Source organism: Pieris brassicae, chromosome 11 (genome assembly GCF_905147105.1).
Source record: "Pieris brassicae chromosome 11, ilPieBrab1.1, whole genome shotgun sequence".
In the NCBI taxonomy this organism is placed as follows: Eukaryota; Metazoa; Arthropoda; class Insecta; order Lepidoptera; family Pieridae; genus Pieris; species Pieris brassicae.
The window spans coordinates 8210815-8237874 of NC_059675.1; the positions used below are offsets into that span (position 1 = coordinate 8210815).

Sequence of the window (27060 nt, forward strand, 5' to 3'; positions counted from 1 at the left end):
GTTTTTCAGGGTATTTATTGCGGCGTGTTCTCTATGAGGAACCAACTGCCCACTGAATTGATTCCGAACCAATTCCAATGAAGGTCCTGCAGGATCAGAACGTAACTCTAAAAAGGCCGACAACGCACTGGTGAGCCATCTCGCAGCGTGAGTGAACTTAACATGAAGTGAGTCTCCTGCCCGTTTGCCGCCTGCTCTTTAAAAAAATATTTTTACAATGGGTGTCCTTTTTAATCTGTGTAGTTTGTCATAACTACCTAAGTATCTTAAGTACCTATGACATTATTATACTGAGTGTTTTGGTTTAGGTAAATTGATTAGCTTTAAACTCAGACTGTCTAAACAGTTTTGTTTACATTGCTCCAGGTATATATTGGAGACTCCGGCCCTGTGCTACCACGTAACATGAATCGTCAAGGCAGCCTGGACCTGTGTGCGCGTGAGTCACCACTTTCTACCACCCCGCGGTCGATGACACTTGCTTAACTTGGCTATCTGCTAAATTACTATAACTACTTACTTTAGAAAATAATAATGAGAAGACAATTAAGGTATCAACAAATGTCGTACATATCGCGGCACGATACGAATTGAAGGAAGTACCTAAAACAATGCACTCATCATATTTGCAATTTAAATAACTTTAACTACTTTATTCTTCCACATATAACGGCATTTCCACTTGTAGTTAAATATTCAAATCTGATTTATTTATTTATTTGCATAGATATTGTAGTTTATTTACATTAAAAATTTATTCATAGTATACGATTCCAAAGATTTGACAGTGTGTAGCCTGTGTGTGAATACTATAAATATTTATATATTATGTTAATTAGGAAAAGACTTAACATAAATTTTGGACATGAGCTCAACACCTCAGAAATGAACCAATTCAGTTTTCACTTTATGTTTAACTTAAATCTATCAGTTGTTATTGTTTCCTACAGACAATATAAAATCAAATCAGATTTCGTTTATCAAATATCATATATGTTTGCGAAACGGTAGTTGTGATGGTCGATGAGGTAATCGCTTCGTTATCTCAATGAAAAACAACTATAGCATAAAAACTGCCAAATTTAACGGTTAAACTAATCGATTAATTGAAAATATACTGTATAGTCATTGAGGTAAAGATTATTTTTGTCTATCATATTAAAATCTAAATTCGATAGATCTAGCAAATATTCTGAGTCACCGTGACTCCGTAGCTAATTCGAATCGCAAATTATAAATGGTTGTGATTATGTGAGTAATGGGTAATTATAAATCTTTAATAAAAACAGACATCCGGGATTTTGCTTCGCCTGACGTAAAAGTTTGCCTGCCAAGTCATAAATTTTTTAATATGCATTAACAGAAACTGTACATGTACACTGGCGAACATAGAAGAGCCGGATGGGCCTTGTCCTCCCTCTAAAACCACACATGCCCAGGCCACCTGGCACATGAGCCGTGACAGTGTATTGTCTTTATAAATCTTATCCATTTGTGACCTACAGAAATTATACAAAGTAAGGGTAAGATTCAGTTCGATAAAATACATTTTTGACAGTAGCCATACTTACCGTTAAGTCTCGACTTATTGTTTCCGTAGTACAGTTATAAACCACAGAAGTGGTTTTTAACGTTTATCTGTTGTAGGTAATAAAACAAAACTATAGAATATTAAAATTTTATATTTCAATAAAACATTTAATGAATAGCGTAAAAATTACCTAATGGCTTTATACAAAAACCGATGACTTAAATATTACCTATTTAATTAAACGTACAGTTAACAATTATATATATATAACTTAGAATATTTTACAATAGCTGTTCATATTTTGTAATATCTAAAAACTTATTATTATTTTAATGAATAACGTACTTAAGATATAATGTATAATATTTATTCTATTACCTATGGTAATAACATAAATTAAAAATTAGAATTTAAATACTTAAATTCGTAATTTTAAAAATTGCATACTCTTTACATTGTATTATGACATTACTTTGGACTTAATGGTATAGAAAAATACACCGCTTTTCAACTTTTACTATAATCACAAATTTTCTGAAAGGAAATCCTAATTATAGTTCTTACAAAATAATAAATTATTATAACCTATGTGTATTTACAATCTTATATCTTTAACAAAAAAGGAGCTAAATTTATATGTGAGTATTTATTATATATTTATTTAATTCCAATATAGAGACAAGTAGATTTAGGTGACGTGACAAACAATTTAACTTATATTATGTATATGTTAAATATATTAAACGGATTATAACTTTATATTAATATTTACGGCACAATTAACACAATTGTAACACAACTACCAAAATTTTACACAGATTATTGTAATAATGTGTATTAAATACATTTTTAAATTAATGACACTCGCGTTTATGTAAAGAAAGACTGAGAAATACTGAGATATATTGCGAAATATTAAACGTCTGCTTTGTACTTAAATAAAAGGATGTTGAATGAAAAAAAAATGTATTACTATCGTCAACAATTTTGTCCAATTTGAGACATTCAGGCAGAAACTTTCCCTGGAATTCTGCTTAATATTTGTCAGTCATTTTCATTGGCCTTAAAATGTATACATAATTACTCCCTTAGACGTAGGTATAACTACATCAATTAACCGTTAAATATATTGTGGTAATTACTTTCTTGCCACTTAAAATAAAAGACAAAAAAATTAGGCTTTTGCTACCTCTATGACTATAACCACTAACCTTTCATCTACTCGTATATTAAACTATATTTTGATTAATAATCAAAACGAAATATGGAAACATGTAATTTTAATTTTTATCGCTAATGAATGAAATCAATAGCTAATAATTAAAATGACGATTTATCTCTATACAATGATTCTGTATCACAGCTAAGTTTTCGAGTTTTCAAAGTTACCACTAATTTCCTAAAACTAAACTTAATTAATATGGACGGAAATCATTTTGTCGTGTGTAACATCTTTCAGGGTCTATCATATTTTACCTGAAGAACCCGTGTGTCCAATTTTCCTTTTGGACCTGGAAGAAGCGGCAAAAACCAAAAACTGCTTTACAAGCGATTAAAAGCATTAAATTATACGTTCTTTGTTCGTCAAAAATTTAGTTCCTGTCAATTTATGTATAGCAATTGTCCTCGTCGGCGTGATCGCTACAGTCTATAGTTCCGTCACAGAGTTGGGCTAAAGTGATGCATCGGCCATCAACACAACGTAATTCCTCGTTGGGACATGGCGATGCGTGGGCACTGTTGTAACCAAAGTCTTCTTCTGTAGCGTTCAGTTCACGGGACAAATCCTGTTTACGGGCAAGGGCCGCTTTCTGTTGAAATTTAAATATTAAACTTGACGAAAAAAAAGATTATCATTTAAATATATATATCCAGTAATAGCATATAATATTTGTGCAACTTTATAGTTTTTTTCATCACATTGAAAACATAATTTGTCAGAAAGATACGAAAGAGTACTATAGTTATAAGATTTATATATCATAAACAGGCAAAGTGTTATCTTGTAGTGTTGTTCCGGTTTGACAATGCTTGTATATTGTAAAGTGAATGTAAAGTACATTCTCTTCTTTTGTTTTCAAATTTATTGACAATTAAATACTAATAAAACATACCCTCAATAATTCAGCTCCATCAATGACTCTCTCCAAGTTGTCTATACTCTTGTCCAATTTGGTCGCAACCGGTGGAGGCGTTTCCACCGTTCGTTCATCTTCCTTTATCACGTCAACGTAGAATTGATCCATATCTTCAGATAAGTCTTTTTTACTTTCAGGTACTCTTTGGGTTTGTTTCCTGAAGTTTTTTCTGTACGATGCCGCGGGTTTTTCTGTTAAATTCTCCATCGTGGTTGGCTCTGGTTCTTTGCGGGATCTAAGCATGGGTCTAGAATACGGCGTGAGACGTGAAGGCGAAGGGCGCCTTGTAAAGTTCCGTTTCAAAGCGTTTGTCGTATCACTTGTCATTAACAGCTCCTTGCTGTCTGTCTCTCCTACAAAGTAGAATATATTTAATTAACAAGTGTTATGTTGCATTCGCAATGATAATAGTGCGGTGATGTTAAATATAAACTACAAGGCTTATAGATGTAATGCATGAATATTATAAGTAAATAAATAGTTTAGAACTTTAACTTAAAGCCTTAATTGCTATGTTTTGTCCCAGATAAATTACACGGATACGGAGTGATAAGTACAACAATAAAATGAAGCTTATGAATGAGAAAATCTTTCTGTAATTAATAAAAAAGCGAAAAGTTTCAATTACCAGAAATTGTGAGGTAAAATAAAATAGGCGCTTAATACTTAATTAAATTAACGAAACCAGATAGATTTTTTATAATGACTTTCAAAACAAAGCTTGTTTTTAGTTTTTCGTACTTATAAAAATTATTTAAATTTATTAGAAAGTACTGTGCAGTGTCATCGTGATATCGATTCTATCTCTATGGAATAATTTCTTTTATTTTGAAGACCCCGTTGAGAGAATACTTCAGGAAACTAGTTTCACAAACTAAGAAGTGGTGTACAAAAAGTGGTCTGGTCTTTCTAGCTACGTATGAAAGTACAGTGCCACAAACTTTTCGTGGCCGGTGGCTGAAAATGGTACTACCGTCGCCATTTTGTAATTTCTTGACTTACAATAAATAATTTTACTGTCTACCAACATCTAATAAAATCCGACTAAAATGTATTTATTTTAATTCATTGCATTATTAATTACAATTGCAAAAATTTAATTATCGAACTGTTCTGAATGCTAGGTATCTCAAAAGATTTTATATTAATAGTACAGGTAACAAAACCTATCATATCAGTTGTTACTAAGTTTGTGTCACATTTATTTCAGCTTAGAACTGTATTTTCGAGATACCAGTTAACATTGTTTTATTGAGACATTTCAATAAATTATTAGGTTCACCCGCATGAATTCAAATTATTCCCCTTATAGTGGTTAATTTTTATTTACTGGCAATACTAATATCCATGACACCTACGCTCTTACCGGCTAAGAAAAGTAGTGTATGTTGTGTAACATGCTCGTACCATGAAGGAAATCAAATTTTGACGATGCCATGCATAGAACACACCGTCTCGGCTATACAGACAAATGAACAATAAAATATGCAGATATATTAACACCACTAGAATATTATAAATGTGTATATGTCTAGTTTATGCTTCCACCATAATTTAAAGGATTACACCTTTTATAACTGTAAAAACTAAAAAAAATAAACCGATTATTTCCATATTATATTTACATACCATTGTAATGACGTGACTGCGGTTGTCTGTAAGGTTTGCGAATGGAAGGAGCAGGTGCAGAACCGGCTAGTTCTTCCCCTGGTTCTTGCACTTCTCCATTCGTATGAGAGCGACAAGATTCGTCAATTTCGTCATCGCCATCTGGGCAGTCGGAATATCCGTCGCAGACCCAACGCTTCACAATGCATAGACCTGACTGGCACCTGTCAATGTCAAGATTTTACTCTTCGGTTAGTTTTAGTTACACAGTTCTAGGTCACAGATTTAATGGCCGGAATGCTTGTATAATTAAAAACCAGATGATTCCTTATAAATAAGTATAAGTAAATTAGATTTGGAAATACTCGCGCTATTAAACCTAATAGTTACTTAAGCGATTAAGCAAAGACTAAATTTACAATTAATTTAACTTCTTTTTGCCGTTCATAAGTGTACTTATTTACCTATATGAAAAAATATATTTTGAGTTTAAACAAGTTTACTATAGATCCATTTGATGCTAAAAAGTTAATTTCTATGGATGCAATTACTATTTTTGTGTATGTTTTCTAAGACACTAAAGATACACAAAAATGTATGACTAGTATAGGGTTCGAAACCCTGAGCTATCACGAAACCATATTACGTGAATTGGTGTACCGGAATTCATTCTCCTCGCAAGTAGAACAAGGCGCTTCATCCTCTCCGCCTGGACAGTCCCGGGTTCCGTCACAGATCCAATCCCGGGGCACACAGGTGCCATCACCACAAGTAAGCTCCCTGTCGAAGCAAGGGCTTCGTGCGTTGACACAGTTGCTACTGGAATACTGGTTACAGTTGAAGATCGGTGACAGCTCCGTTGGTATGTAGCCTTCGCATCTGTCTGCGATAGCTGGAAAAAAGACGCATTGGTCATTGAAAACCATTTTGTCGGAAGAAATCTTTACAGAGCAGTTGGCTATGGAATATTTCTTGAAATTATTTAAATTATATGTTGATTTATTACTGATAGTTTCACTGACTCGACACACACTTTTAAAGTACACTCCAGCGAAATTTGTTTTTTGCAATTTAATGCTGCTATACCGGAACGTAAATTTTATTCTAGAATTGTAATGATTACAAGTTCTTCGTAAGACATTTTTAATTTTTCAGGATTCTCGAGCAAAAGCTGTCCAATGTCTCAATCTTTTGTCCCAGTGGATTAACTGTTTTGTTTCATTTCAAATTTACACACAAGAAATAATTTATAACACTCACGTACTTTCCACCATATTATGAAGTGAAGCAATCATATTATTTTTTGCGGACGGTAACGGGAATATATTAAAATAAAGTATAAGAAACATTTTTTTTTCTAGAAATACTATATTTAAATCATACCTTTGCACAAACTATAGCAGGGTAGTTTTGATGAAAAAGGAGGTGGACTGCATTCTGGTTCTAATAGTGAACACGCGAAGTGTCGCACTCGGTCGCTGCAGTTAGTGGCTACCAGGTATTTAATCTGTGGTAGCAGTAAAGTCACTTCTTTCTTTCCAATCCTAGCTGGAAGACCTGCTAAGTCGTAGGGCAAGATGCCTCGACAGAGGGAAAGACGAGTGGACCGGCATTGGGGCACTGTAAATATTAATAAAAGTAAAATAAATCTCTACTGTCTAGTTATATTTAGAATTCAAACGTGTCATATTAATATAGAACCATCACCGAGTGGACATAGAGTTGCATAGCATGCCATAAGTTTGAATTTTTTTGTTATAATTTTAATATGATGTAACAAAATAATATGTAGGTCAGAAAATATCTTATTAGGCACAAATGTATGCTATTAAGTCAATCTAAGTTGTAAGATTGTAATAAGTATACTCATTACGCAACGCTTGTTAAAGTTTTACGCGGCGACCTTCGCCGCTTGTTTACATAAAAGTGCTATATTATTTATTTTGTTAGGCAAATCATAGTATCTATTACGTTTTTAATTATTAGTTTCTATAATAATCAACGCATACATAACATCCTAATATTAGCTGTTATAACTAAGCTCCATCTTGTTCATTACTATATTTTATACACCGCATGCTCCCGAATACAAATCAAAGCTTACCATCAGATAGAGAGTTAATAGGATTTTTAGTAGTGCTGTAATCTCTATCTTTCCAAGTGGGAAGTGTAGGAGAAACTCTAGTGTTATATAACGAGCTTTGAGTTGTGGACTTAATATTTTCTGAATCCTCCATAGATATACCAAAAAGTTTTGAATGACCTGAGGTGAACTTCACTTTGGATTCATATTCTGGCCGTCTGTAATACTCCTGGGGCTCAGGCGTAATTTTTGAGTTTGAATTATACGTAGTCTGTAACCTTGCTTCATAAGTTTTCGGTATTTCTGCCGGCGACTCAACGTTTATGGGAACCAGAGGTGTAGGCTGTGGTGCGAAAACAGGAGATTTTGTGGTTATCTCCTCCAATTTTGGCAATGTATTAGATGTTTCAGCTTTTTTTATTATTTCTGTGGTAATTTTTTCAGTGGTTGTTGTGGATACAGCTTCAGCATCTTTGAAGTAAATCGCCAGTGGTTTTTCAGCATGATGCGTTATATGGGGCCTAAATGTGGACTCATCTGGTGTGTTTGTATTAACAAACAGTTTTGGTTTTCTTATATTGTCGTCATCATTTCCATATTGTACTTCAGGTTCTATATGGGTCGGGAAGACGGGAGGGATTGGCAATTTTCTTGTGTTGTTGGATTCTGCTATAACAGAAGACATATTTGTGATGGTATCAGCTTCATTGAAATCTATCTCAGAAGTTTGCGTACCTGTTTTAAAATATTTTTATGAATAATTCAAACCAGGACAAAAACTACTGACGACCGATTTTAAATATTTTAAACTTAAGCGTTAAATCTAGTATGAAATACATAATAAAGCTGCTGTAATGGAAGAATAAATTATTGAACTTGTCAATACGTAGATTTGATTTACGCTTTGTGAAATAGTATTAGCAGGTGACTTACCGTTAACAGATTTACTTATATTTCTGTTGAGTGGCCCAGACTTCGAAGAGGTAGTTGTGTAGGATTGAGCACTGGAGAAGTTCTCTTCCCAATTAGTTGCATTTATCTTATCGAATTCTTGACCCAGGTTATCTAGAACAATATATTGTGTCGTGATATAAATGAGAACTGTCTGCAACTTTGTGCGCGTTGGTATAGACCAATGACCTGCTTATACGACGTGACTTGAGGTGTACGTAGTTGACGAATTTTATATACAAAAGTATAAAAGATTTGTAGTGTCTAATATAAAAAAAGTAATTATACCTTTATTAATATTATTAACCAATAACTAAAAAACTACAATTTAGGTACGCCGCAATAGTTTATTTTAAGGTCTTATTATCATAATAAACAGTAAAGCAAACTTTGAATCTCGTTAAATTTTATACGAACTCAGTTTACCTAAGGTTAAACGATGGCCTAGATTATATTATTTGTCTTTCGACAATGCTTACACTCGTGTGTCCACCTCAAAATGTCCACACTAAATATTCAATACAATGTATGTAAATAGGACAAATGTATTTGTGCTCGAATTGACGTAATACTAAAGATGAAACATGTTGATTTAACGGAGAAAGCCGGGTTCAAGAAGTCACTAGCACGTCTCTTCGTAAGAATATTTTGACTTTGACCTGTAAGTCGTTAATAATACCTTATCAATTACATAATCAAAATAATGCGATAATTTCTTAAAGGATTTTTGATTAACAAAGTAGGTGAGATGTGTTTTTAAAGAATTCCAGGCGGAACACGGACATTATTTTAATAGAATAAATAATTATTTAGAATAATGTACGACACAACTTTGTACAACACAGAAAGTGTTTGTGGCCCTTTTTTTTACTTCAAACATTCTTTAAAAACCGAACCAAAACAGTTAAGGGAAAATAAACATTATGTGTTATAAATTAATCTAGACTGGTATAGAATATAAACGGGTTTCACTGGGAGAGTAAAAAAATGATTTATTTCTTGCATTAGGCGAGCTATAAAGAGTTGATGGATTAAGCATTTAAATTTAAACACATAATATTGTCTTATTCAAATTAGTGAACTAAATTGACCTAAGCTATTGGCATAAAGCTTATTTACAGCAACTAATGATTTGCTAATTTAGGAGTTTACCTCATCTGGACTATTTTAATAATTTACTAATTGTTGGCCTCTAAAACACTAATTAAGTATGCAAAGTATACGTTAGTTTAGCAAGCAATAGCCCTATCTGGAATATGAAGTAGCAAGATAAATTGAAGTAATTAAATTCTATACATTGATTACGAAGACGGAAACATTTATGACTTAGTTTCCATTTTGTGTCAGCACGTCTTATGTTGTCTTGTTTTTGTATTGTCTAAATAATATTTTTGTGGTCGGTTAGGTACACCTATGCGTCTACTGACACTTTTTTAATCTTTTCTTAATTAGGACCGTCTTTAGTACTATTTCTAATTTCAGTGATTTTTTATTTATTTTATTTAATACATTTTTTACACAATAATGATATCAATGATAAACTTTAAAAAACTAAAGTTATGGTGCAGGCCCATTGAAAGAAAACAGTAAAAATAAAAGAATTGTCAAGTAGTGCATTGTTTTGTACTGTACCGTTTTCTAAGAGAAATATCAAAGCAGTTATCATTATTTAATTTCGGTACCAGAAATTTTTACACATTGTTGCGTCTGATAATCTACAACTGCTCTTTCACCAATACAAAAATGCTAGGATAATGTGCGTTTGTGTGTAACTTGTACGTCTTGCTATATTTGCAGTTGCCTAAACTAAATCAGCCAACAATAAATTAGTGTAGCGAAAGCTTGGCCCTAAAAATGAATCTCTGTGGAGTCCACAAAATACCCATATCTTATACTTATTTTCATTTACGTAACATTATTAAGCTTGCATTCGAAAAATATGACACAGTTTATTGCAGCTTTTATTGTTTTAAAATCTGCAGTGAAAGTTCCTGAATATTTATGAAGCGAATTCGTAGCAGGTATCCGGGTAACAAAGTACTTGAGAAAGGACAATAATTGTTTTGAAAGTAATTTATATTCTGCTGGGCAGAATAACTGTCTTTACATGTATATTAACGGATTATTAGCTTTTTATGCGACATAACTTTAATCGCATATTATTTGTAACATTTCGAGATTTCCTTAGTGATCATTCTTTCGTAAACGTTACCCCGTGTTTATTCTTTGATTTTTTAATATTTTTTTTTAATTATTTTATTTATTACTTTACGTCCCAACATTCTTTGTTGTAAATTAGGTAAATCAAATAGGTACAATTTAAAATAGATATTTGAAACATTGTTATTATTATCAAATATGAATTATCTACTTTCAAACTAAATAACCAGAACAAACGACTATTCTTTAATGTTACTAGGTACATATCAGAAAACTTACCAGGCATAAGAAAATAGACGAATATGGCCAGAGCAACACACACACCAAATAGAGCCACGGGCCACCGCAGTAAACGCAGCATGTGGACGATTTTTCTGGTATTCCTTCCTCGGTCTGAAGGCACTCGGTACAGGCTGTCGGGATGTGAGCCCTGCAATTAAGGTTTTTTTTTTAATACGGAGATTCTTCATTTCAATACTTAGACAGCAGCCCTGAGTGGACATTATTTTTGCCTTTTTTATATAGGCCGCGTAAGAACTTTCGTAACCGAAACGATGACTTTGTCGCTGAAAATCAAACCCACTTTAAACATCTCTATTAAGACCTGGTATGACCAAGAGATTGTCATTTTTAATTTTAGAACGTTTTTCATGATTAAGGTATATTAAAATGTTATAGGTTGACTGAAAGAGTTACTAATGAATCAGAAATAAATATGTATCTTTCTTTTTCAATTAAAAATAATAAAGCAGTTTAACACTGCTTTGTCCAATTTAACATGAATAACCAAGTATTTATATGTACATATAAGTTATTTACGAGGAGTAGGACCTGCTGCGGCTGAAGCTAGCAAGCACAGGGCAGGGAGCGCAGGAAATTTCTCATTTCAGAGGCCGTAGAGCCAGCGAACTGAGTGAGGTCTTTACAAATATTTGAAAACCAAATTCGTAGGTGAAAATTTGTAGGTAATTAGATTGTTTATAATACCGTGATTTTATTTAAAATTTGGAATTCAGGAATTACAACCTACTGCAATAAAATGCGGATAATATATGCGGTTTGTGCTTACGACCGCGTTGTTCTCGTTCGAGACGAGACATCACAGTGCCCCTTGACCCTAGAGAAAGTCTCTGGAGACTCGACGATATGAGTTACGTTGTGTTATAACGTTATTACTGACATCTTGAATTTTTATACATATCATTTAACCCAGAAGTCTAGGGTTCAATTAGTAGCAATAATATTTTCATTGGGAAAGACTTTTTTTCAGACTAGTTTCTCTCTTAGTATTTTATATAGCTATATAAAATAATAATGGTTTTTCATTATATAGTATCACGGTGGTTATTCATTAGGTTTTATGAATAATCCTTAATTCGATCACTGTATAGTTAATTCTTACCGATGTTAAAACAAAGAGAATAGATATGAATTCTATGTCTTTTTCTAGCCTAGTCTAGTGTTAGGTTTTTACATTGTCAGACATCAATTCCCTTCTTTATTTTATTTCGATAGTTAACACAGCATATGAGACTCAGAAAATGTTACTCAAACCACCCACAGATAGATAATAAATGTTGGCTTAGACGTAAATCGTCTACTGAGTTTAGATAAGCAGTCCTTATTAATTAGTTTCAGAGGCAATTATGTGATACATGTTTAGCCTATACGAAGGGTGCAGCCTATAATTGCATATATAAGCCACGTGTGTTATAAAGACCTATTAAGCGCCAATAATATACAATTACTCAACATATTCAAAGTTAAATTGGTATAAAACACTTTATCCAATTAAAGTTTAACGCATTAATTTGTACAGGTTGGTAATACGAAGTCTATTTTACCTTATCAGTGAATGATTTGACGTCTCTCGGTGATGTAAAATATTTGTCAAGTTTGGTTTGGTATTCACCAATTCCCTCATTCGAAGATGTCTGTATAGATCGAATTCTATATGTACCATACTGCTCTCCATGTTCAGATATAGTCGGCAAATTACCATTGGGTGAACTGCAACTGCTACTCGACCGGGAGTAAGCGTAGTTTATAGAGCCATCTGCGTGATTTTTTGGCTTTTTTGCAAACGTGTATCTCTTCATTGGTTCTTCCATAGGCTTCAAGTCGTAGGTCTCAAATTTCTCCGCTACAAAATGTTCTTGCACTTCCGTAGTTGGTACGTAGCGTAGTAGCCTTGGTTCCTTTATTTTCTTTTCGAATTTATCCGAGTCTGTTTCGTTATCTAACTTCTGCGCTAAGTTTAACGAGCGCTGTAGATCGTTGGCTGATCTATTAGATTTGCGTTTTTCTTTACGCTCAACAGTTTTCCTATGCACGTGGTCATCAACAATTTCAGATTCTGAAGCTGGACTATCGCCATACAGTACGTAGTTTCCATTAACCATTTTGCGAGTTTAATTTCGATAACTTATTACAAAAAACTTGTTAAATAAATTAATATTTTCATGTTAAATAAATAATATTTTTAATCGCTAAAGAAACGTTCCGAGATTCATGTCTTCTGGTCACGGCGTTATCAGAACTGCACGGAGTAATAAATGACGAATAAGGAATGTGGTTTGTTTGTTTATTGATTTAATCAAGTTATCTTGAAAATTCACGCATACAGCTATTACGAAGTTGTTTAAAAGATGCCACGGATGAATTGGTGTAATCGAATTTCCGGCTGGTATTGCAGTATAACAATAAAAGGAAATTCCATATCGGACATATATAGTTAGTTAGCATAACAATTAGGAGAATCTTGTACTCCGAGACATAATTTTATTGCTATTCAAACAAACCAAAACTTGAACTGACCCGAACTAACTTAATATGTTACATTTTCCTATCACAAAAAGCAATAATTAAAAAGAATTAAATGAGAATATTTGCAATACTTAAATGGAAATACGGTAGATAACATAATATGGATAATTATGTCGGCTATTATTGTTTTGACGTTCCCGCGCTTTTTGCTGTTTACGCGGGAACGTTCTCAGTAAAGCGCGTGCGCGACAATGGCGGCCATAAGCAACAAAAGTGAAAGATTGTGCAACGGCGCATAGGGTGCTCGTAATGATGTGCCGTTACTGCAACAGATGCCTTGAATGCTGATAACTTAGGTCATTTTGTTATACTTCCTGATCTTAATCTATTGCTTTTGATTTCATCATCTAAATGAATATAACTTTCAATCACAGCAGTTAAATGAGATCTGTGATACAAGTCACAACTCGCTATGAATTCACTAAGTAACATTACCACGAATTTGCCTAGTTTACCTACATAGCCATAGAAGTTTGAATTAATGTAAATATTTACAAAAACTATAACCCAAAATGTAGGTAAAAAATTATTAAAGACAAATCTACGGACTACTCCTCGCAGCTTTTAATAATATTTAAATAAATAGTATGTCCTTCCTTATTTCCAAATATACAGCCAAACAGAGTAGTTCAATCTTACAATGATTGGCATGCAATGTAATCGCATCGATTGTATCATCAAATTCCTATAACAATAAGAGACCTAGATATATGTAGACATAATTTGTCGAATGTTAAAGGTATGAGCAATTATAGGGACCTAATTTCAGAATTCACCAATTAATTACCAATTACATTAAAATTTTATTTTAGTTTAGTTTAGTTAACTAAGACTAGTTAACTGAGAACAAAATCGTTCGTTCGATCGATACGTTCATCAACTCTCATGTTAGTCTTAACATGAGAGTTGATGAACGTACTTAAAAATGTATAGGGATTAAGACAGAGATAAATAGACAATTTTTTTATGCACACAACTTAGCCTTTGAAATCGAGGTCGCTAGTCAACAAGTGCCGCGCACCTTTACTTACGCGAACAGTAGGAACATGCCACCGGAATCGATAATTATTAAACTATTATTATGACATATCATATATAATCACCTGGGTGTGACTTAAATAAATCAACCATTAAACTGGCGAGTATCGCATGATTAAATGCAATTTTTAAGTTAATTCCCCAGAGAAAGTAAAATCATGAATTCTATTTTAAATGGAAACGTGGAAATACTTTTAACACGTTCTCTATCAAATTAATGTTAATAAAATACAGAAAAAATGGCACTCCGTTTGAAATAAATTTAGGATTATTGCCTCGCATTTTATTTTATATTAATAATATTCTGTATTACTGATAAAATGTTACAAATTACTTTGCTGATTTCTCTATAATGTGTTGTTGATTTTGCCAAACTAGCAAACCGTTTCAAACACGCCTCAGTTATATTTGTAAGTATAGTCATTATGTGTTACTTTAGTAGATATGAATAAAACTATGTAAATCTTTATAATATGGCATTATTAAGTAAGTAAATTAAGTCAACGGCCTTAGCCGCTATTTAAATTAACTAATCTGCCTTAGCAAGTTTTTAACCAAATTTATATGATAATTTACTAATAACTTTATATATCTGTCATGTTTATATATTAAGTTGTAAAACAATAGCCGAATATGTATGAGACAGTAATTAGATCGTCATAGATTCGTTAAACCAACAAACCACAAGTAAGAGCACAACACAACACCGTTTAAGTCACAAACACTGAACTAAGCTGTGAAAAATTCTAGTAGTTGCTCCAAGACAACGCGTTAGACTGAACTGCTTATGGCACACCACCGTTGCACCATACTGTGGGAATTCGCCGTGGAAACATGTGAACATGCTTTACGCAACCCATTATATCCAGAAGATAGTAGATAAATAATTTAGCAGCTCCCATTCATTGGCCGATGCGCAGATTACGGCTAAACAATGTGCTGGCCACTGCGCAATTTCTTAACTGATGGACACCCTGCACACGCCACTGGTGATGCTTCATACAATACAGCTAAAACACACAATTTTTTTATCAAAAACTACCCAGTGAATATTAGACAAAATTTATTCTCACAGCTAACGGTTAAAGTTCCTGTTCTAGACTTAAATTACCTTCAGACAAATACTGAATCCCATTCTTAACTTAATCGTGTGACATAAGAGGTTGTTCATTACTGTTAAGGTTTGTCTTAATTACTTACCATATAACATTTCCCTTTATTTTAATCGCGTACTATTTATAAATAATCGCATCTTAAGACTTAACAATAAAGTCATTTTAAGAATTAACTGCTTAGCTTAATTGCTAACCGTTTATCATAGAGTTCCTTAACACAAGCATAATCAAGATGTGTGCTGATTCTCAGATCGTGAATCGTTTCCATTATGTTACGTCATACAAACGATTATAGAATTCCACAAAAAATCAATACAATTGTTCAATACCTGAGCGTAGAAAACGATACAGTTTTTAAAATAAATACTTGATGGTGTAATCTATACAAAAATATATACTGGTATTATAGAAAGAGTAATGTTGGTCAGTGGAATCAACGTGCGAGACTCATCCCTGAATCCATAGGTTCAATCCGCGGCTGTACACCAATGTACTGTTTATGGGCGCATTCACACTCGCTGGTACGGTGAAAACATCGTGAAGGAGCCGGCATTAGACTCAATTAACCAAAGTCGACGCTATGTGTCAGGCACAGAAGGGTGATCACCTACTTGCCTATTAGAAAAAAAATATCAGGAAACCAATATAGAAATCTAAGACCCAGAAAGGTTGTAGCACATTGGTTTTTTGTAAAGGAAGATGTATTAGGTTTGAACAGTGATGTAAACGTATGAATTACGTAGTTTCTAGAGAAAACAAATCGACGTTCTGATTACTTAAAATATTTATTAGAAAGGATCTATTATAATTATTGTAAATGCATTTAACCGTCTTCAGAAGTTGCTACTAAACACTAATAATTAGTTATTGTTGTGTAGTAAATTACTAGTAGGTATTATTGAAAAGGAATAAGTATTTATGAGACATGCTATGCTATTATAAAATTGTGAGGCGCTTCCGCCTTGTCTTACGTCCTAAGTATTCTTGAAATCTTATAATCATCTTCCATCATAATCATCTTCACGTAGTCAAGATGGCCACGGAACAAGTAGATACATTATATAACTTAACGTGCTTCTGTCCGTAACCCAGATTTCAGATTAACATGTAAGTAATTACAAACTCAACATTATAAGTTATTTTGCCACTGTAGATAATTATTTTCCCGTAGACGCTGTATGTTTATGTTATATAATATAATCTATACATATCTCTCGAATGAAATTTATTAGTCTGATTGATGAACATCAACTATTTGGTAATTTATTTAAGCATCTTTTAATTTTTTACATGCTAACGTCATTTATCTATTTTTTATAAACCTATAGGCCAACTCTCTAGTTCTTCTACTCACAGTGTGATAGACGTTTGAATCTATCGTACTTGTCAGCGTCATTTATAAAGAATAGTACTATTACATTACGTTTTTGCGACATTACATAAAATATATTTTAGCATTTTTGGTGGTCCTAGATTTAACAGTGTTTATCACAAACCATATATCTTATAGAACCAGAATCTTATCTTATATATCTATAATATTCATTGATTGGTTTTTTAGCTGTTTGACAAATAATACGGACTGAACATAATGAATTAAATTTTCAGAAAAATTAATTAGTATTAGGTAATATTATTCAGCGGTAAATAAAAGGTCAATCAAAACATAACCTTTTATTACTTTATAATTCAAGAACAAAAAATCAAACCATACAATCCCGCGAACTAATACCTTACCAATGATCACAATAAAATCTTAACGACCTTTACCTGACATTTCGTCTTTGTTTGATTACACTAAGGGGTCCTTTAAGCTTGAACTTTGAAATTAACACGAATGCCAGCGGCATAGTTGCCGGGTCGGTACTTTATATTTTGGTATTCGGATCTGAAGTTCAATTGATGATATCTTTGTTGTAATGCAGATGAAATGTTACAATACCTACCAGATTAATATAAAGTTATATAAAATGTATTCTCATGTCAGTTACTATTAAATAAAATAGTACGTTTTATCTATACGTATATAGCGTTGCTCTTCCCTTATTATGTTTTCATAGAATCAGATATTTTATGCAGTAATGTTGGAAACTTTTTCGCAATTTATATAATTGTAAACCCTTAATTATTGATAAACCTATAAGAGGATGATACGTGGCAAATAAATAATTGTTTCACAATAAGAATAGATTTTATACATCGCGTATTAACAAAATGTTGATGTTAATGTTTAAATAATGTGTGACCTACGATTTGCTGGTGCATTATAAATTACTTATCGTTCAACTCGGAGTCACGATTACCTCTTACATAACTAACATAGATAAAATCATGAAGCTACAACCATTAGTTAGTTTATTATGACTTTGTATTGAAAAAATGTTATCATAACCATGGACATAATATATATATAAAAGGTTTATAGAAAATTTTCTATAAACTCAAACTATGCCTACCAAACAAATAAAATTATTATACTCTAAGTATATGGTTTTAAATAGTATTAAGAATCGAATTACTAGAGAATATAAAATTATCATTGTTTATTGTTTCTCTCGTTAAATCCATCCATCCATCTCCTATATTCCATCCTGTTCAACCCTAAATAGTATAGGATCCCGATATAAAACGACCTACACCGAGACGTTTATTTGATGAAACGTATTTTATATTTAATTTAATATGTCAATAAATATATTGCATCTAACAAATTTCAGTCTATGATATGATTAAAAAATATTAATTAGACAAATTCGATACCAATCGAAAGTCTGAAGCCCATAGAATATGCAAACGTTGGGGGCCTATTCTTTTCCGGTCATAACTCTCGGGTAGCCAGGTATGAACAGGTAAATCGATACTAGCATTTTGCACCGGTCTGATTACTGAATTAAAATTAAATGAAAATAAATATTATTTCATTATGAACACGATGCGAAAAATCAGTCCCGAATACCGGTTGTCGAATTTTGAAAAGTCCTGTCCACATCGTATTCCTAACTTTCTTACTAACTACAAACTGACGCGAGACTTATCTTAAATTATCGTGATTTATGTGTCTTTTTACTTTTTATATCATCTGTTTAGTTTTGTCTTAATAACTGTGTATAACATGTATTTTTGCACTTGCCTATCTTATGTAATTTAATACATTTTTATTTATTTATTTTTTCTTTACTCACAGTTTTTGGCTGGAAGAGATCGCTCGAAAGCGATAAGGCCGCCATTTGCCCTCCTTTTGATTTAATTATGTTCATTTTTTTATACTGTAATATAACGAAGTGTTAATAAATAAATAAAAATAAAATAAATCCATAAATCTCAGATGCACTTAGCATTTTTTCATATAATTAAATACCGGAATTGAGATAGGGATTATATCACAATAAATACTCTAAATTTGTCGATAATAAATCACTGCATTTACATTTCAAAAGTGTAAAGTTCAAGTATATTTTTAATGATCTGACATTAGACGGTGTAATCGTAAAATATTTTTTGTTTCAACATAAAGTTTTATTTTAGCTGTGATTTATTACAAATGTGGTGTTTTTGTGAATGGTACACGTGCAGCTTTTGCGAATATGGCTATCATTGGCACATTCAATTCATTGAATAGCTTTGTCCTTGTGTTGATTTAATAAAGAATCTACCGTTTGTAGCGATAATCCTATAGTTCTTCGAAAAATATGAACGCAAAAAACCTCAAATCGAAGCAGTAGTACCTGTGACTAATAAATAAATTTACCAACAAAAACACGTTTAAATATATTTAAGCTTATTTTATGTGAAGTATCTTCAGGTGATATATTCACTATCATACTTTTAAATAAAGGGTATAATTTGTCTTCATTTTCAGATATGTACGAAAATTGTACGAGCACGTATAAAATCACTTTGCGTTAATATTTAATCAATAAACATTGCTTTTATTTGATGAGTCATTTAACACATTTTCGTAAACTCCAAGCTTATATTGCAAATACCAATCGAATAGATGCTTTTAATTTGAGATCATCTCAACAGTATATAACTCAACAAAATGGTAATCATAATATAAAATTTTTCGATGATGAGATGAGGAATTTAGCTGACCTGATGATAATTGTACTTAACTAAGAATAACGAATTTCCATTACTTAAACTTTTTTTTTGAATTCTTTAGAGGTGCATATTGTAATCTTTATTACAAGTAATGTAATTTTACTTACATACCAATTTCGTGACCAAATTAGTTAACAAAACATTAACCCCCTTATTCATAAAACAGATGATGTCAAGACTACGTATATAATCCTGACAAGATGTGTGTATTTAATACTTAGTCTGGCCATAAATAATGTTTGTTACAATTGAAAATTAACAAAATATTACATTTGCATTTAGAATCTGTCATTTTTATATCATTTTTCATTAATTTTGCAATATTTTTTACGAAGTTTCGCGTGTCAGCTATTTATTATTATAAAAAAAGTTATTATTCCTTTATTTTAATCTAATAACGACTTTAGAACACAGAAATTGAGAAGATTTAATTCATTAACAAATATCTTATTTTCTAAGTATCTAACAGTTTTTCATTTAATAGAAAAATATTGCGGCATTAATTAGTGGTGTCATGAAGCATCTTCAATAGAAGCCAGATGGTTAAGTAAGATCTAGAAATTCGAGTTATCTGACATTTAAGTTTGTCCTTTATTTTTATTTATGTTTAATTCTTATGAGCATCTATAAATAGAAAGGTCACGCACAGAGTTTGAGCGATAAGAAATGTTTTCGACATATTTGATGGAAAGAATATTGACGAAAATAATCATAACCATTTCAATTGTTTCATGTAAATGTTCAAGATTTTTTTTGCGCTTGTGTTCTTCATCTTCTATAATATAAAAATGAATCGCAAAAGGTGTTGGTAAGCGCATAACTCTACAACGCCTGGAACAATTGTACCAATTCTTTTTTTTAAATGTTCGTTGAAGTCTAAGGATGGTTTTTACGGAGAGAAAAATTCGAATAATTTCCGGGAAAACACTAAAACAGCCCTTTTCTTTTTCCCATACAAACGTTTTGCAAATAAAATGTAGAGTCAATTTGAACTTTATTGCTATTCAATAAAGTTCATATTTAATTTAGTAAAAGCATTCACTGTTATCTAAGCAATGTCGCGTTCAGAAACACAACAAGTAATAATAGCGCGAACCCGACCAAATTGATTTGTCAAAAAATGTGAGAGCTATAGATCATTAGTACTCATTTTTAATTTGGTTGGCTTCGCGATATTATTTCTTTTATTTTAGTTTCGGCATGCGACATTAAATGCATATGTTTTCACGTCATTACATCTGTCAAACACATCGCATTAAAAAAAGGATTTAATTTTTGAATTATTAATTTAATGTCCCTATCTGAGCAAAATTATTTGAATACATACTAATAGGAAAATATATCAATGAAGCACACAATTTTTAAATATTTGTCACTTTTAGGTTCCCACTATTCTTTCAGATTATTTTCCAATCAGGTTTGAACCCTAAGTTCGCCTCCTAGTTTGAAGCAGACATCCCAGTCGGGGATTTTTAGTGGGTCACAGAAGAGTGGCGCGGAAGCGAAGATACTTTGGTCACCCGAGCTGAACCTCACGCATCGGCCTACCATCAGGGTGATGGTTCTGCCATGATAATTTTTTGCGCCGACTATAAAATTGGTAGGAACAAAAAACTGCCACATTTTAAATCTTTTTAACAGAACAAATACTGTGGGGTCCGCTAGTTTTTGTATATAATCGTTGTTCTAAAAATCAAGTTAAATAATCAATAAAGTTTTAAATAAACTAATAATAATTAGTATTATGTTTATATGGTAGCAGTGCATTTAAATGATTTAGAAATAATGTTGTTTAAATACTATATTTCGTAGCTCCCATGCTCAAAATTTAATATGAAGTTGTAAATATTCGGTAATTAGTAATCTATTTTTTATAAATATAGTGTGTCTGTAAGCGCCTTGTCTGTTCCGACTGTTGAAATCAAAAATAATTACACGATTATATTTCTTATAAAGTAGGTGTAAGCACCTGTTTTTAACAATACATTGTTCCTACGCGCAATGAATCACTGGGAAGATGATACCTTGACACACTGAGTATGATGAAAGAACAATTATAATTATCTATAACGAATTGGATACAGATGGTTGAATAAGAATCACCGTAATTGTGGAAAAATATGGTTCGATTCTCGGATAAATAAAATAAGTATAGACTTATTTAATTCTACCTCATTAAATTTAATGCTATACTTGCTCTTTTATTAAAATTATCATACGTCGAAAAAATATCTAAAAAATTACATTATGCTACTAAATGCAAGAATGAAAGAAAAATTATATCAAATAATAATAGCTTTATTATTGTTTAAAATCGCACACGCAAAATTTATAAAAATAAACTGTAATAATTTATTGTTTGTAGCAATTTATTTACTTTTTGATAATTTTTAAAATATGTCATACATATAACATCGCAATATAAATAGGTTTTCCTATAACCGGCTAATCCTTCAATAAAAAATAAGAAAAATATATAGTGATCAGTATTGCATGGGTAAGTTGAATTGGAGCCAATACCTGCACATAGCCTATTCATTCCTTTGGCTACTGAAAACCTTGATCTCGAATAAATTATAAGATCCGGAAGCTAAGTAATATAGATTGTAAGATCACGAACTCATCTATCTGAGCGTGGGTGATTAGGTCAGAGCAATGAGCATCGTGTCTTGTTCCCTTATGTGAATAAAAAAGAATTTTTTTAATGCATACTATTTAATAATTATGGACTGATATAAGTGTTACTTCATATTCATAAATCTATATTTGTTGTAATGTTTTCGTTTCGTTTTTGTGTTAATTGTATTATTTTAACTCTTTAGTTTAAGAAGTTTAAAATTTGTACTGTGGTGTAGCCATGCAGGCACAGTTATACCCCTCAGCTTTTTTTATGTAATAGCAGGCAAACGGGCAAGAGGCTCACCTGATGTGAAGCGATACCGCCACCCATGGACACTCACATTGCCAGAAGGCTCGCAAGTGCGTTGCCGGCCTTTCAAGAATTGGTACGCTCTTTTCTTGAAGGACCCTAAGTCGAATTGGTTCGGAAATACTTCAGTGGGCAGCTGGTTCCACATAGTGGTGGTGCGCGGCAAAAACTGCCTTAGAAAACGCTCAGTTGTGGAACGATGGACGTCGAGGTGATACGGATGGTATTTTGTATGTTGCCTTGACGTCCGATAATGAAACTCAGCTGCGGGTATTAGACCGAACAACTCTTCTGAACACTCCCCATGGTAAATGCGGTAGAAGATGCAGAGGGACCCAACATCTCGTTGAATACGGTCTAGTGGAAGGAGCTGGTACTGGGGAGCTCCCGCCCAGAGGTGAGAACAGTATTCCATGTGGGGCCGAATTTGCGCTTTATAGAGTTGCAAGCGGTGGCCCGGAGTGAAGTACCGTCTCGCCTTGCTGAGCACACCAAGCTTTTTGGAGGCTAATTTAGCCTTCCCTTCCAAATGACCGCGAAACTGGACGTTATTCGATATGTCAACGCCCAATATTCCGATGTTAGCTGAGGCTTTAAGGAGAGTGCCTTCAAAGAGGGGAGTAGCAACAAAAGGAGATTTTTTAGCAGAAAACGCGCAGACTTCGCGACGCGACGCGCTTCTTGGGGTTAAATTGGACTAGATTTAGTCCACCCCAGCCCGAGACTCCATGTAAAAGAGTTTCGACTTCAGACACAAGTTTGTTCCGGCACTCATCAACAACAGCCCGAGAAAGACCTGCCCGGCCTGTGTAAAAAGTACCCCCAGTGATGTCGTCCGCATAGCAATGAAGGTTGCTAAGTTGCAACATATCATTAATATGCAGAATAAACAGAGTCGGGGATAGGACACAGCCTTGTGGGACACCAGCATTGACGGGTTTAAGGTCGGATCATGCTCCGTCGATGACGACCTTAATGCTCCGATCAGCGAGAAAGCTGGAAATCCAGTTGCATAATTTCTCGGGGAGCCCATAGGCTGGAAGCTTCGAGAGCAGTGCTCTGTGCCACACCCGATCGAAGGCTTTCGCTATGTCCAAACTTACGGCCAGCGCCTCCCCCTTGGACTCAATTGCCTCTGCCCACCTATGTGTAAGGTATACAAGGAGGTCACCAGCTGAGCGACCACGACGAAAGCCGTACTGATAATCGCTAATCAGCTGGCTGCCCTCTAGATACCTCAAGAGCTGGCCGTTAATAATGGTTTCCATTATTTTGGAGAACAAGGAGGTTATTGCGATTGGGCGATAGTTGGACGGATCAGAGCGATCGCCTTTTTTAGGGATCGGATGTATCAAAACTGTCTTCCAGCACTTCGGAACAGTGTTGAGGGAGTACAGGTACCGGAAAAGGCGCGTTAGGACTGGAGCCAACTCAGGAGCACAAGTACGCAGTACAATTGGGGGGATGCCATCAGGCCCGCTCGACTTATGGATGTCCAGGGAAAATAAATGTTTACGAATAGCACGTTGCCGGAATGTATCTTCAGGCATCGTAGTATCACACCGCAATAATGTCGGTGGTTCCTTCCCCTGATCATCCAAAGTTGAGTTCGACGCAAAGAGACAGCCTAGAAGATCGGCCTTCTCTTTTGCAGTATGGGCCAGTGAGTCATCCTCCCTATGCAGTGGTGGAATAGAGGGCTGACAGAAATTCCCTTGGACAGCTTTGGCAAGAGACCAGAAGGCTCGAGTTCCCGAAGGAAGGTGGGCCAATTTCTCATCAAACCTGGCAATATGCTCTGACTTTGCCTTAGCGATTTCCCGTTTGAAGGACTTAGAGACTGAATTGTATGCTTTTTTATGTTCGCCGATAGCCGCATCACAGGATGTCGCCGCTTCTGCCCAGGCTTTAAAGCATTCACGCTTACAGCGCAAAGCCTCTTTGCACGAACGCCTAAACCAAGGCTGGGACTTGCCACCGACCGGCACCGCAGAGAATGGAATAAAAAGTTCCATGCCCTGCAGGACCACATCAGCGACAGAGTCAGCGCCGGCATCCGGAGTGCTCAACGAAAAGCAAATGGGCCCCCAAGGGTAGGACGCAAAAAAAGACCGCATCCCGTCCCAATCTGCTGACTTATAGTGCCACACACGGCGACAGCCCGCAAAGCTAGGCCGTAAAGGGCGCGTGAGCGGCACAATGCTCCGCACTACACAATGATCTGATGAACCCAATGGCGGGACAACAGAGACTTGGTAGGTCTCCGGATGTGAAGTCAGCAGAAGGTCCAACAAAGAAGGTTTATGACCATCCATATCTGATATTCGCGTAATCGCAGGGACCATTTGCGTCAAGTCGTAGGCTAAAGCAAAGTCGTGAAAGGATCTTCCCGCGTGATCGGTGGTTTCAGAGCCGAGCCAATCGGCATGGTGGGCGTTAAAATCGCCAAGTATCACGATTTCAGCGGTAGGATTCCTTTCGAGCAGGGAATCTGTAGCCATTTGGATGTGCTCAATGAGTCGGTCAGTTTCGGTATTTCCGCTATGGGACCTATACAGGCATGCGTAGAATCGCGGATGGTCATCGCAGTCTACGCGCAGCCAGAGGTTAGATAGTTCCCTTCCTTCAAGCGTCCCGAGGCGACGAGAACAGATATCCTCTCTGACGTACACGCAAACTCCAGCCCGCGGCACAAATGAATGTTCCAATTTGTACCCCGGGTAGGAGAGGTAAGAAGTATCAGCCGGGGAGGAAATCTGAGTCTCGGTAAGAAAGAGCAAGGCCGGCTTCGCAGTCTCTAAATGATAGTGGACAGCGTGGATGTTGGAGTTGAGCCCCCTAATATTTGTGAAGTCCACGGCGAGTGTGGATGGGGGTGCCTTTGTTGGATTGCTCCGTTTGCCCCGAGACCGATATATTTTTTTTTAAAGAGCGCAGAATTGCCCCCCCCCCCAGAATACGAAGGGCAGCCTGTGCGTCCACCACCGGGTGCTGAGTGTCCCGGTGGTGGACGCCCAGAGGGGGATTCTCCACCGCAAGCGCGTGTGGTACCCCCTTGGGGTAGATTCTGATTCTTCTGCACCTTCATATTTCTTGTAGAGGGGGGGGATGGGCTCCGGGAATCTTTCTCACCGCACGAAACGAGAGTACAAGAAGGCGAACCTTTTGTATCACTTTACGCCGGTTTTCTGTGAGACAGTGGTACTGCCCCGGTCGTGCCTGCCCGTTTGGCTGAAGCCAGGAGGCAACAGCATAGCACTCCCACTAGGAAGGGATTGACTGATTGCGCTGGGGAAATAACCTCTGTCACAGGTTATTTCACCAGGGGTCGTCACGTCCCAACGCCTAAATTTTTGATGTTTTCTGTATTGTTTGTTTGTTAGTTTATATAGGTATATAAATTAAGCAATTATAAATAAAAAAATAACTCTTAACTCTTTGTGAGTTTAAAAAGCTTTTTTGAGTTAAAATATTGTTATCAATTATTAATAAATTATTCGAGAGACTCACAAATTTAAATAAGATATTTTTACACATAAAGTCGTTTAGCAAACGGTCGTTGTATGTTTTTTTATTAAGTCATTATTCTCTCTTCTAATAGAAATTCTTGTGCCCATTTCAACATTATTATACAAATATCCATACATACAATAACAATATATGTATACCAATACATGTAGAATCCAAAAACTAATGAAACATATATAAATTGAAACGTTAACGATTCGAATATATTGATTGAGTAATGAGATGAAAATCCATCTTAAACTGATATTGTATTTTTGGTATAGACTTTGCAAAGAACATTATGAGATTTTATTACAGACAATTTATCAACAGAAATGAAATCTATTCAACGCCAGCCATCAATATTACTTAGAATTCATCATTGATGTCAATGCCGATTTTAACTTGCATGACATGCTCAGCCTTTATATATTTGATTGGCTCTTTATGATTCAAAATCGATTAGTTAAATTATCCTACTAATATCCCGCTAATGCAAAGGCTGACGTGACGGAATCGGCCTTCCCAATTCGCATGATATAAAAATCTTTGCCTAATCTGAGGATAAAGATGTACGACCATTAGTAAGCCGTCACCAAGGAATAGACGTGATTGATGAGCGAAATTGGGCATGAAGTATGTATATTTATTAATAAAAAATAATACAAAATTGATTAACAGAGCAAAGCTTTTTAACGTTATATTACTACAAACAAACAACGCTTGTGAAATTATTTTTATATGGTTTATAATAAATAACACATATAATTCAAACATATTACAAGGCGGAAAACCTAGGTAATGAATAAAAAGCATTGAATCTTAAATATATATAAATATAATACATTTGAATGTAATCAAAACATGTTCAAGAATCATTTGAGAACTTTTTGGGTTATATAATATAGATCGATCGAAATCTTTATGAGTAACATATTTCAAGAGATCAAGGCCAAAGGGAACAAATTTGGGCGGGGTAGATTCTTATGCATACAGTGGCGCCCGTGCCTATACAACAATAATATTTCGTAACAAAATTTCGATTATCTCAGTACGACAATCGAATTTGC

The 27060-nt window shown here is 34.3% G+C and overlaps 1 protein-coding gene across 5 annotated transcripts in view; it reads right to left on the minus strand.

Moving 5' to 3' along the window:
* Positions 1-2208: 2208 nt before the first annotated feature.
* LOC123716296 (atrial natriuretic peptide-converting enzyme) overlaps positions 2209-27060 on the minus strand; it is a 53834-nt gene continuing 28982 nt past the window's right edge. For 2 of the 5 annotated variants that reach the window (XM_045671960.1, XM_045671962.1), the window contains exons 3-10: positions 10751-10901; positions 8294-8425; positions 7382-8095; positions 6661-6897; positions 5938-6169; positions 5299-5501; positions 3646-4022; positions 2209-3342 (exon numbers count right to left, since the gene is read on the minus strand). In XM_045671960.1, the coding sequence (XP_045527916.1) occupies positions 3139-3342; positions 3646-4022; positions 5299-5501; positions 5938-6169; positions 6661-6897; positions 7382-8095; positions 8294-8425; positions 10751-10901 (2250 nt within the window). In that variant the 3' untranslated portion in view covers positions 2209-3138. Of the gene's footprint in view, positions 3343-3645; positions 4023-5298; positions 5502-5937; positions 6170-6660; positions 6898-7381; positions 8096-8293; positions 8426-10750; positions 10902-12315; positions 13011-15017; positions 15124-27060 lie in introns of those variants that run through there. The other 3 variants (XM_045671958.1, XM_045671959.1, XM_045671963.1) reach the window with 3 other exon arrangements.